This window comes from Mandrillus leucophaeus, unplaced genomic scaffold (genome assembly GCF_000951045.1).
Source record: "Mandrillus leucophaeus isolate KB7577 unplaced genomic scaffold, Mleu.le_1.0 Scaffold215, whole genome shotgun sequence".
Classification (NCBI taxonomy): Eukaryota; Metazoa; Chordata; class Mammalia; order Primates; family Cercopithecidae; genus Mandrillus; species Mandrillus leucophaeus.
Window position 1 is genome coordinate 1,028,396 of NW_012102199.1, and position 11,924 is coordinate 1,040,319.

General features: G+C 48.6%; 1 protein-coding gene across 2 annotated transcripts in view; it reads left to right on the forward strand.

Annotated features, from left to right (window-relative positions):
* Nucleotides 1-11,924, forward strand: part of LOC105540096 (cytochrome P450 4F12) — a 54,476-nt gene that overhangs the window by 23,136 nt on the left and 19,416 nt on the right. The window contains exons 1-5 of one of the 2 annotated variants that reach the window (XM_011980584.1): nt 6,408-6,519; nt 6,913-7,111; nt 9,613-9,757; nt 11,594-11,647; nt 11,741-11,868. In XM_011980584.1, the coding sequence (XP_011835974.1) occupies nt 6,914-7,111; nt 9,613-9,757; nt 11,594-11,647; nt 11,741-11,868 (525 nt within the window). In that variant the 5' untranslated portion in view covers nt 6,408-6,519; nt 6,913. Of the gene's footprint in view, nt 1-6,407; nt 6,520-6,912; nt 7,112-9,612; nt 9,758-11,593; nt 11,648-11,740; nt 11,869-11,924 lie in introns of those variants that run through there. The other variant, XM_011980583.1, reaches the window with a different exon arrangement.

Below are 11,924 nucleotides of genomic sequence, written 5' to 3' on the forward strand. Positions count from 1 at the left end.
TTTTTTTTCCTACCATGACTTTAAAGACTGTCTTGGAACTCATAGGCAAAAATTCTGATATCTGTGCTCCTTGAATAATCTCTTGCCTTTTAGAGGACTGTGCACTTAGAAGGCAATTTTTTCCAAGACTGGTTGCGGGCACCTGAAAGTTCAAGGTGGTAGGAGAAGAAAAGAAGCTTCAGTTAATGTTTTAAAATGATGTCCTGCTACAAACATTGACCTCCGTTCATAGTCTAAGGAATCCTGCACCACTGCACTCTGCTGACTTGTCAAATCTTCTCTCCAGCTCATATCCCTCCCTTGTTACACTCAGTTGCCTTGTCCTTGATTCTTATCTACAAATACATTATATTTTCTTGTTTAGTGCCATTGTACTTCCTTTGTACTTTTGTGAAAGATCAGTTGCCTATATTATAGGGTCTATTTTCTGCGATTTATATTCTGGTCCATTGACGTATTTGTCTTTTCTTTTACTAGTACCACAATATCTTGATTACTGTAACTTTACAGTAAGTCTTGAATTTGTACAACTTCAATAAATGATGCACAACTTCAATAAATTTATTGAATCTGCACAACTTCAATAAATGATGGTGAGAGAACTGGATGTGTACATGCAGAAAATGAAACTAGAGTCTTAGCTCTTACCATATTCAAAAATCAAATCAAAATGGATTAAAGACTTAAATGCAAAATCCTGAAACTGTGAATTACTTGAAGAAAACATTGGGGAAATGCTTGAGGAAACTGATACAGGCAATAAGTTTTTTGATAAGAACTCAACAGCATAAGCAACAAAGGTAAAATAGATGGATGGAGTTAAATCAAACTAAAAAGCTTCTTCAGAGCAAAGAAATCAATCAACAAAGTGAAGAGACAACCTACGGAATGAGAACAAAAATTTTCACATTTTCAGTCTGACAGAGGATTAATAGTCAGACCATATGAGGAACTCGAACAACTAAATAGCAAAGGAAGCCCATAAATAATTTAAAGAAAAATAGACAAATGATTTGCATAGCATTCCTCAAAAGAAGACATACCAATAGGTATATGAAGAGTTGTTCAACATTACTAACCATCTGGGAAATGTAAATTAAAAGCACAGTGAGATAACACCTCATCCCCGTTGAAATGGGGATTATAGAAAAGACAGTTTATTTATTTTATTTTTCCTGAGATGGTGGATTGGATGTATTGTTAGCATGCTTCTCCCACTTGGAAAAACAAATTCGTGTGTAAAGATTCACACAGTGAAGTTTTTTCCAAGAAGTGACACAGGAACTTCATAGGAAAACTGAAAGAAATCACGCTTTGAAAGAAGCATCAGGCTGCAGCCTACATCACGAGCCAGGTGGACAACTGTAAGTCCTCAGAGTGTGAGAGAGGGATAAAGTGCCTCCAGGATATACAGTCCCACCAGGGAATCTGGCAATCCAGGCCACATAGAAGGTCTTAAGGAAATGAGGAAATGGGTATATTCTTGGAAACATAAACTCTCCTAGCTTGAAACAGGACCAATAACAAGCAGTGAGATTGAATCAGTAATAAATAAATTGGCAACAACAACAACAAAAAGTCCAGGGCCAGATCAATTCACAGTCAAATTCTACCAGACATTCCAAAAATAATTGGCACCAATCCTACTGAAAGTAGTCCAAAAGATTGAGAAAGAGGGCCTATTCTCTAACTGACTCAGTTTATGAATTCAGTATCACTCTGATAACAAAACCAGGAAAGGACATAACAACATACGAAAACTACAGACCAACACACTTGATGAACATAGATGCAAAGATCCTCAACAAAATGCTAGCTAACCAAATCCAACAGCACATCAGAAGGATTATACACAATTGTTAAGTGGGGTTTATCCCAGGGATGCAGGGATGGTTCAACATATGCAAGTCAATAACTGTGATTAATCACATGAACAGAATTAAAAGCAAAAATCATATGATCATCTCCATAGATACAGAAAAAGCATTCTATAAAATCCAGCATCCTTTATGATAAAAGAAAGTCTCAACAAACTAAGCATAGAATAAATATACCTTAACATAATAAAAGTCTTACATGGCAAAACCACAGCCAACAACAAACGGAATGGGAAAAACTGGAAAGCATTCCCCCTGAGAACTGAAACAAGACAAGGATGCCTACTTTCACCATTTCCATTCAATGTAGTGCTGGAAGTCCCAACGACAGCAATCAGGCAAGAGAAAGAAATAAAAGTCATCCAAATTAGAAAAGAGGAGGTCAAAGCATCACTGTTTACTGATGATATGATCATATATCTAGAAAACCCTAAAGACTCCACCAAAAGACTCCTAGATTTGTTAAATGATTTTAGTAAAATCTCACTAAATGAGATTTTAAAAATCTCACTACATTGATGTTGTAACCTCAGCACCTCAGCAGTGCTGCTATACACCAGCAACGACCAAGCTGAGAATCATATCAAGAACCTAATCCCTTTTGTAATAGCTGCAAAAAATAAAATGCCTAGAAATATACCTGACCAAAGAGGTGAAAAATCTCTACAAGGAGAACTACAAAACACTGCTGTAAGAAATCATAGATGACACAAACAAATGGAAACACATACCATGTTCATGAGTTGGAAGAATCAATTTGTGAAAAGAACAAAACAACCAAAACAAACCACAAAATCCAAGCAAAGGCTAACAAAAAAACAATAATTTTCAAAAAAACAAAAAAAACAAAGCCAAAAAAGGAACAAAAAAAAACCAAGAAGGCAAACCGGGCCTGGACTTCCGGAAAGAAGAAGGATCTTCAGAGATTATTTCATGTTAGACTGAGGAGTCCTCAGAGCTGGTGTGATTTTCAAGGGTGTCTTGCCTTCTCTCCAGGATGAAGATGGGAAGGAGTTGTCTGATGAGGACATAAGAGCAGAAGCTCACGCCTTCATGTTTGAGGGTGAGGGTCCCAGTGTAGGATTACAGTGAGGGTCAGGATCTCTCACCCCAAGGATGTTGTGGGTGGACCCTGGATCGCTTCACTCTTCCCATTTCCCTTCCCCCATCCTCCCCCAGGCTCTCAATGCACGGGTGCTGTCCATCCTCTGGTGCTGAAGCAGCCCAGAAACCCAAGACTGCCTGGCCGCCCCTCAGGCCATGACATCAGGACGGGTGGTCTCTCCTGGGTCCTGTACAACCTTGCAAGGCACCCAGAATACCAGGAGTGCTGCTGGCAGGAGGTGCAAGAGTTTGTGAAGGACTGCAAGCCTAAAGAGATTGAATGGTGAGTACAGGTGCTGGTGGCTGTTCCTGAGCTCCAGGACTCATGTTGGCAGTGTCGATGACTCTGCTGCCCAGGTAGGGAGGGGAGGAACAGTTGTTTTTGTCTACTCTGCCACTATCGTTTTGTGGGAATAGGAGCAGAGGACGACAGGCAGGGCTCAATACCCAGTCTGGCTATTAAGGGAAAAGTTGCAGGTTGTTTGGACAGAAAATATCTGCTCCACTGAGAGAATTGGTGACAATGAATGAGGGGAGATGATGCCACTTAACACATGTTTAGTAAATGAACTTCCCCTCCACTCCCTTCTTTTTATCCCGAAACGTTATTTTGCATGCATCCTCGTCTGTTTCAGTTATTACAACAACTTTGTGAGATGGTGCTACTGAAACACCCATTTACAAACGTGAAGGAGCACAGCCTGGTGGTGAGGGGGTGGGTGGTCTGGTGCACAGCCCAGATCCATCAGCTGTGTGACTGTGAGTAGTCACTTAAATATTTTCCAGACTTGATTTCTCATTTGTGAAGTGGAAAAACAAAATGGTTAATATACTTAAAAGACTTAAAACAGGCTCCTTGACTCGTGTTGGCAATGTCGATGGCTACCATTCCTGCTCTAGGTTGCCTGCCCCTCCCAGGCACACAGGAGGTCCACAGTGAGCTGAGCCCTTCTAGCCACTGGGGGGCACTTTCTTCTCTGTCCCTACGACCCTGGCTGTTCACCAACCTCTGGCTTTGCTCCCTGAGCCTAACAGGGATGGAACTGCCAGCAGGTGAGGTCTGTCCTTGCAGAGGGAGTGGGGATTTTGGGGGATGCACCCTACCTGATTGAGGCCATAGGGCCAGGTGCCTGAATGCCCTGGCTGTTTGAGTAGGCAGAGGTAGTGGGGTGGGGGTGGTCTAGGGGCTCCCCAACACCCAGCCAGTGTCAGGAGTACTGACTTTCCCACCCTCCTGCTCAGCAGCTCTGATAGGAGCCCCCTCCTTCAAGTCCCCCCCCACCTAACTCCACCCCACAGGGAAATTCTGGACAGATCTAGGGAGGGCCAGGAGGGGAGCCCTGGATCTGTTGGGCGGAGGATCCTATGTGTGGGAGAAGGAACCAGGTACTGATTCAAGGGCCTCAAGATATTTCCCCTTTGGGGCCTCCACATTGCCTGAGATTCCTCCATTATAAATGTCCCTATATTAACATGGCATTGACGCTAATGAATGGGGACGGCGCAGCATGGCAGAGAGGATGGATTTAGACTTGAGGGTCTCATAGACCTGAATTCCTGTGAGCTCTGTAACTTGGACTAGAGGACTGCCCCCTCTGAGCCTCAATTTGTTTTTATGTTCAATGGACACCTTCCCTCCACTGGGTGCCATCACTCAGGTCTCTCCATCAATGCCCAGGGTTCTGGTCTAGAGAGCCGATGGGAGGGTGGTGGGACAGCTTTGGGCACTGTGAGGCAGGTGAGCATCTGATACAGTCGGGTGCACGTTATGTAGAGCACCTAACACAGTAGGTGTACTTTATGTGGCGCACCTAGAACATAGTAGGTACACTTTATGTGGCATACTTGGCACACAGCAGGTGCTCTTTATGTAGCATATCTGGCACAGAGTAAGGCACACTTTATATAGTGCACCTGGCACACAGTATGTGTGCTTTATGTCAAATATGTTGCACAGAGTACTTTTACTTTATGTAGGGGATCTAACACACAGGAGAAGCATTTTATGTGGATCATCTAGCACACAGTAGGTGTGCTTTATTTAAAGCACCTGGCACACAGCAGGCATGGTTTATATAAAGGGCTAGGGACTCAAGATACAGGTTTTGTGAAGGGCGCCCAGCATACAGTAGACACTCTATGTGGAGCACCTGGCACACAGTAGGTGCACTATATGTGTAGTAGCCAGAACACAATAGACAAGATTTATGTAGCATACTTGACACAGAGTAGGTACACTTTAGGTAGGTCACCAGGTACATAGTAGACATGTTCAATGTGGAGCACCTGACACACAGTAGGTATGCTTTATATATGGCACGTGGCACAGAGTAGGCACGCTTTATATGAAGTACTCTGCACAAAGTAAGCTTGCATTATATAGAGCATGCTGCACACAGTAGGTGAACTTTATGTGGCACACCTGGCACATAGTAGACAGAATTTATGTAGAGTAGCTGATACACAGTAGGTGCACTTTATATAGTGAGGCTGGCACACACTAAGTGCACACAGTAGTACCTTCCATACAGTCTTTTGCACAGAGTAGAGATAGGCACACAGCAGCTGAAGTGCTAGTTGCCATCCCCTTCCCTTCAGTCCCTCTTTTTGGAGCTCCTTCTTCTTAGGAGCCTTCCTCTGTCACCCTCTAAGGCCTCATCTGACACCCCATTTCCCAGATGGGAAGCCTGAGCCCAGGAGGGCCACATTGCCCACAGTCAGAGAAAGGACAGGGCAGAACAAGGACTCCACTCAGGGTCCCCTCGCTCTGCCCTCCCCTGCCTAGACCCCGTCCACTCACAGCCACTCTCAGCCTCATCCCCTATGCCTCCACTCTGTCCTCCTAAGCTGAGCCCAGCCTGTAGGCCTGTAGGTTTTCTCCTCCAGCTGGACTCTTTATCCCCAGAATCTGACGCTGGTAATCCTCAGTGGGGTTGGGGCTGCATTCTTTCTTCCTGCTTCCAGCAGTCAGGTCTCAGCTCAGGCCTTTGGCTGCCTGGAGGCAGGACTTGAACTCTTCCCAGGTTGTGAAGCCAGAGATGAGGGGCTTCTGTCTCTGAATCTCTGAAGTCTGCACCAGATATGGTGCCTGACATCCTCCTCGCCCATGTTTGGAGAGGAGCCCAGATGATCTGGGAGGAGGGTTGGCCTGGTCCAATTCAACTGGCTGCGAACTCTCACGGTAAGTATATGCTTTTATCTGAACACCCTTGTCTTGGAAGGGCAGGGTGGAGGTAAACTTGGGGCTCAGATTCCCCTTTAACCACCCCCCAACTTCCCCTGCAGACTGCCAAGAAGGTACCTGAGAATTCAGTGCTCCTGCTGGAGCACCCTAAGCTGCACCCAGCTGGCCCAACCCGAGGTTTTGGCTGGCTGCCCAGGCACGGAAGACACACCCAGACTGTGGGGATTGGCTGTCTCAGCCCATCCCAGCCCAGCCCAGCCTCCTAAGGCCTTCCCTAGGTCAGGGACCAGGGCCAAAGACCTCCCAGCAGAAGCCGAGAGGAGTTTCTGTGGGACAGGCTGTTCCCGACAAAAGGTGCCAGGCTGGGGGTGGCCGGGCTGGAGGGTTCTGGCCTGGAATAGGGAGGGGGCTGCTCAAGGCTGGGGTGACTACAAGCTGCTGGCATGGGAAACTGGTGGTTTCCTGGTAACTGAACTCCCAGCAAATTCCCAAGGATTCAGGCTGGGCCCTTCTGGACTCTAATCAGCCCATCTCTTTCCCTTTCCGTGTGGTTACCAGATCACTGGAGGCCACTTGGTTGTTGGTTTTGGTTGGGCCTTTCTGGACTTTAGAGCTCAGCCCTTGTTTACCCACCTCTGAGCCCTCCCTGCCCTGCCCCCAGTAGTTCCTGATCCTGCCCTTCTCCACTGTCCCTGGAGCTCTTCCCTGGGCCTCAGGACCTCACCTTCCATCCCGTCTGCCCTGCAGGATGTCACTGCTGAGCCTGCCCTGGCTGGGCCTGGGACCGGTGGCAACGTCCCCAGGGCTGTTCCTGATGCTGGTTGTGGGCTCCTGGCTCCTCGCCCGCGTCCTGGCCTGGACCTACGCCTTCTATCACAACTGCCGCCGGCTCCAGTGTTTCCCGCAGCCCCCAAAACAGAACTGGTTTTGGGGCCACCTGGGCCTGGTGAGTGTGACAGCAAAATGTGTCTGGGGTCTCAGGGTGGACGGATTTCCAGAGGAGCAGGAATGGTGCTCAGGGAGCTTGGTATTGATGGCGTCTGGGGCGTAGGACCCCAGAGAAGCAAGGGCGATGGCTCACTCATTCCTGTGCTCTCACTCATTCCTCTCTTCACTCACCTCTCTACCCACTCACTCATTCCTCTATCTACTCACTCATTCCTCCCACTCACTCATTCCTCTATCCACTCACTCATTCCTCTCCTCGCTCACTCATTCCTCTATCCACTCACTCATTCCTCTCCTCACTCACTCATTCCTCTATCCACTCACTCATTCCTCTCCTCGCTCACTCGTTCCTCTCCTCGCTCACGCATTCCTCTCTTCACTCACGCATTCCTCTCCTCACTCACTCGTTCCTCTACTCGCTCACTCGTTCCTCTACTCGCTCACTCGTTTCTCTCTTCACTCACTCATTTCTCTCCTCGCTCACGCATTCCTCTCCGCGTTCACTCATTCCTCTCCTCACTCACTCTTTCCTCTCCTCACTCACTCTTTCCTCTCCTCATTCACTGATTGGTCTACCCACAGATTCATCCCTCTCCTCTTTCATTCATTCCTCTGCAGTTTCATCCCAAACCTTTCTCACCTCCCTGTCCTTCCTCCTCAGCCTGCTTGGATCCTTTTCCTGCCTTTCTTCCCTACAATAGTGCACCTCCCAGAGGCTCCTGCATGGGTGTGGGGTGCACAGAGCAGGGCTCTCCTGGCATTCCCACCTTCTCCTCTGCTGGACTTGAGGCCTCCTGAGCCCACTATACAGGGGCCGTGCCCTGCATGGCCCATTTGCTTGTATCTGCTCATCTCTGGGCTGCTGCTTTCCCACAGGAATTAGCTCTGACTTCCTTCCTCATGGAAGGACACAGCTGGACCAGAGGAGAAGTGTATGCAGTCTCCCACCCCATCCCCTTCTAGAGGCAACATGCTCTTCCCCACTAAGATGTCCAAATGAGCCCTGTAGCCCAACCTGGATATAATTTGCCCACTCCCTTCCCCTTTCAGAAGCCGTCCTTGACACTCCCAGACCTTGCCCTCCGACTTGGACCAGCCCTCCCATTTGGGGGATGTGGCCTCCAAATGCTCACTTACAAATGGCAGGATTGATGGGCGTGTCCACATGTCCACAGGAGGCATTAGCACAGAGCCTGGCGTAAGGGAGGCTCTCCCATGTGGGAGCTGCCATCCTGATGGACCTTAGAGACACTTCCTCTCCCCTGGGGGCTGCTAAGAATGGGGGCCCTCAGCATGCAGATCCTTAGTCTGTGGGAGGAACCAGTGCCCGTGTGGACCAGGCAGCACACAAAAGGATATGGGAACCAGCCCTAGGGATATGTCCTGAGGCCACACTGCTGCCCACAAACCTCCTCCCATGGGCACCTTCCCATATAGCAATCCCCAGACTGAAATCATTTCCAGATGAGAAAACACATCCTCTTGAGCAGACAGCTTGTCTTCTCTCTCTGCTTTGGTGTTTACCCTCGGATCCTTGAACAGCCCCAAGAGAGAAGAAGCAGAGGTCAGCATAAATCCCCTGCAGCTGTTCAGAATCCAGACACGCTGCTCACTGCAGACGCTGCACCACATCTGGTGTCTGCAGGGGGGACGTGCTGTGGCTCCTTCTAGGGAGGTGAATTATTCAGGGTTCTCCTTAGAAACAGATAGGGTCTGTTTCTTCTCACCTCTAATGCATGTATGTATGGAGACAGAAAGAGACGTAGAGATAAGACTTGACTATGGAAACTGGATAATGTGATGATGGAGGCCAAGAATTCCCATGATATACCATCTGCAAGTCAGAAAGCGGGGACGCTGGTGGTGTAAATTCAGCCGGAGTCCAGAAAGGCCTGAATACCTGGAGTTCTGAGGGCAGAGAAGACGGATGCCCCAACTGCAGAAGAGCGAGCAAGTTCTTCCTTTCCATCCTGTTCATGTCCTCAATGGATTGGATGGAGTATGGGGTGTCAGGGTGGATGGACTTCCAGAGGGGTGGGACTTCCAGTAGGGGCTCAGGGAGCTGTGCATTGATGGTGGCTGGGGTCTGCGACCCCAGAGAAGCAAGGGAGATGGCTCACTCATTCCTCTGCTCACTCATTCCTCTCCTCACTCACTGATTCCTCTCCTCAGACACTCATTCCTCTCCTCACTCACTCATTCCTCTCCTCACTCACTCATTCCTCTCCTCACTCACTCATTCCTCTCCTCACTCACTCATTCCTCTCCTCACTCACTCATTCCTCTACCCACTCACTCATTCCTCTCCTCACTCACTCATTGCTCTGCACCTACTATTTCCATCCTGTTTACCTTCAAATGGTAATGTCTTCTCAAACACCCTCACAGACACACACAGCAATAATGTTTGACTGGCTATCTGGGCATCCCTTAGCCCGGTCGAGTGGACACCTAGAATTAACCATCACAGGAGTTGATGGCCCCATGACTTGCTTTCAGATCACTCCTACAGAGGAGGGCTTGAAGAACTTGACCCAGCTGTCGGCCACCTATTCCCACGGGTTTACGATATGGATAGGTCCCATCATCCCCTTCATCATTTTATGCCACCCTGACACCATTCGGTCTATCACCAATGCCTCAGGTACCCATGCAGAGCTTGTGGTGGTGGGTACAAGGCCAAGCCTCTGCGCGGTCCCTGCAGTACCCAGGCCCCTCCTTGAGTACCCAGGCCCATCACTGAGACTTCCATCTCAATGTCTTCTCCCTCCATTGCCATCTGTTCCCTGCCTTCGTGTTCTGGGCACCACTGGGGCCCAAGACGCCTCAATTCAGGGCCCTTTCTTGAAGGAACCCCCATGCTTGAGGAGACGGGTCTGGACAGAGACATTTCCAGCTTCATGGGATCAGGAATGGGCAAGAGAGAGATGGGTGTGACACCCCAGAGAACTGGGTGTCTGATGGGGCAGGCTGGAATGTTTCCTGGAGGAGGATTTGTTGGAGCTGAGTCTGCACCAATGAGTAGAAATTTTTTTAAAGTGTGTGGCAGGATGATGCAGTGGGCTTCATCGGTATTTAGGGGCCCAGCCAGTCCTGGCACCAGCCTTGTCCATCCCTCAGCCCAGAGCAGTAGGAAGACTTGTGACTGGCAGAGAATCTGGGCTGTTATTTATGTGACGTCCACCTATGATGGGTCTATTCCTTCTACCTCATCCTGTCACTCATCCACCCTACGTTCACTGCTCTCCTCCTGCACGCTTCAGGATTCTCCAATAGGAGAATCCACTCCAGCTGGTTGATCTCCCCTTGCTTTCTGCTCTTCTCGTCCTTGGACACACCAGGCTCGGCAAGGGAAGGGGCAGCATCCCACAGAAACTATGGCTCTGACCCCAAAATGCTTAGTGACTCTGTGCAGACCACCAGCTCTCTCTGGCTGCCGAGGTCTCTTTCAGTTGTGAGTGATAGAAACTCAACTTTGTGTGCTCTAAGCAAATAAAGAGAATCAAAGTAGTGTAAAGTCCAGGGACGGTGGTCTTCAGGCATTCCTGAATCCAGGTGTCAATGAACATCATCAGGAATCTGTCTCCTTTTCTTAATTTCACCATTTCTCTGCATCACTTTTTCTTTTAAGGCAGCCTTTCTCTTATGGTGTCAACCATGGGTCCCAGCGGCTCGGTTCTTGTCAGAAAGCTCAGCTTTCCCCCAGGGGTCCCATAAATAGCCTATAGTTTCAATATTATACCTGGTTATATCTTTTCTGTTTAACCTGGGATCGTATGGAGAAGTCATCAAGTGTGTGGCTCAGCTTTGACCAAGGACACTTGGGGCATGTCAGAGACTTTCTGGCTCCTCTCTAACATGTGATTTGAAATTACCTTTTCTCCTCCTTGTCATCTCTTTGCCATGTTTGCAGCTTGTCCAAGGTCTGGGAGTTAGGGTCTCTTTGAAATTTGTCAGTTATTATTTTAGTCTTCCTGTGCCAGGTTTCGAAATCCATTCCAATCATGCTTGAAGAAAAGTCTTGGTTACACCTGGGATGTGTCTGGGACATTTAAGAAATATTTAAACCCTATCTGGGGCTTGTCTGTGGCGTACTCAGAGATCATGTCAGACTATCTCAGGTCCATGTCAGGAGATGACAGAGAGTGCTGGGGCAGACAGGGTGTCCTGGGCTCCTTTAAAGGTAGTTTGTAGAGTGCAGAGCTGTGCTCCGTTGTTGCAGAACATGTTGGCACATATAGGAGCCATGTCAAGGCGTGCTGGGCTGTGCTATACCCTGTTAGGTTGTGTCTTAGCTTTACTGTGCTGTTGTAGCCTGGGCTGGTCCTTCTTCCTCTATCCTCCTTCGTCCGTTGCCCTTGACCCCCTTCCCACTATGCCGGGCATGGAGTGGGGAAAGTGCTGGTAGGGAGCCTTGCCCTACACCTGAAGTTCCTCTCTTGCCCTCTACATGGCCCCTGATGGTCCTCATTCATGCCAGCTGCCATTGCACCCAAGGATGATCTCTTCATCAGGTTTCTGAAGCCCTGGCTGGGTGAGTACCTGCATATGAAAGGGGTTGGGGACAACCTTGGGCAGGGGTGGGGAAGGTGCTGCTCTTGCCCACTGTCCTTGGCTTCCCTACTAGGAGAAGGGATACTGCTGAGTGGCGGTGACAAATGGAGCCACCACCGTCGGATGCTGACGCCCGCCTTCCATTTCAACATCCTGAAGCCCTATATAAAGATCTTCAACAAGAGTGCGACCATCATGCTTGTGAGTCCCTTGAACTCTGGGTCCCAGCTGGAGTCTTGGGGTGGAGGAATAATGCA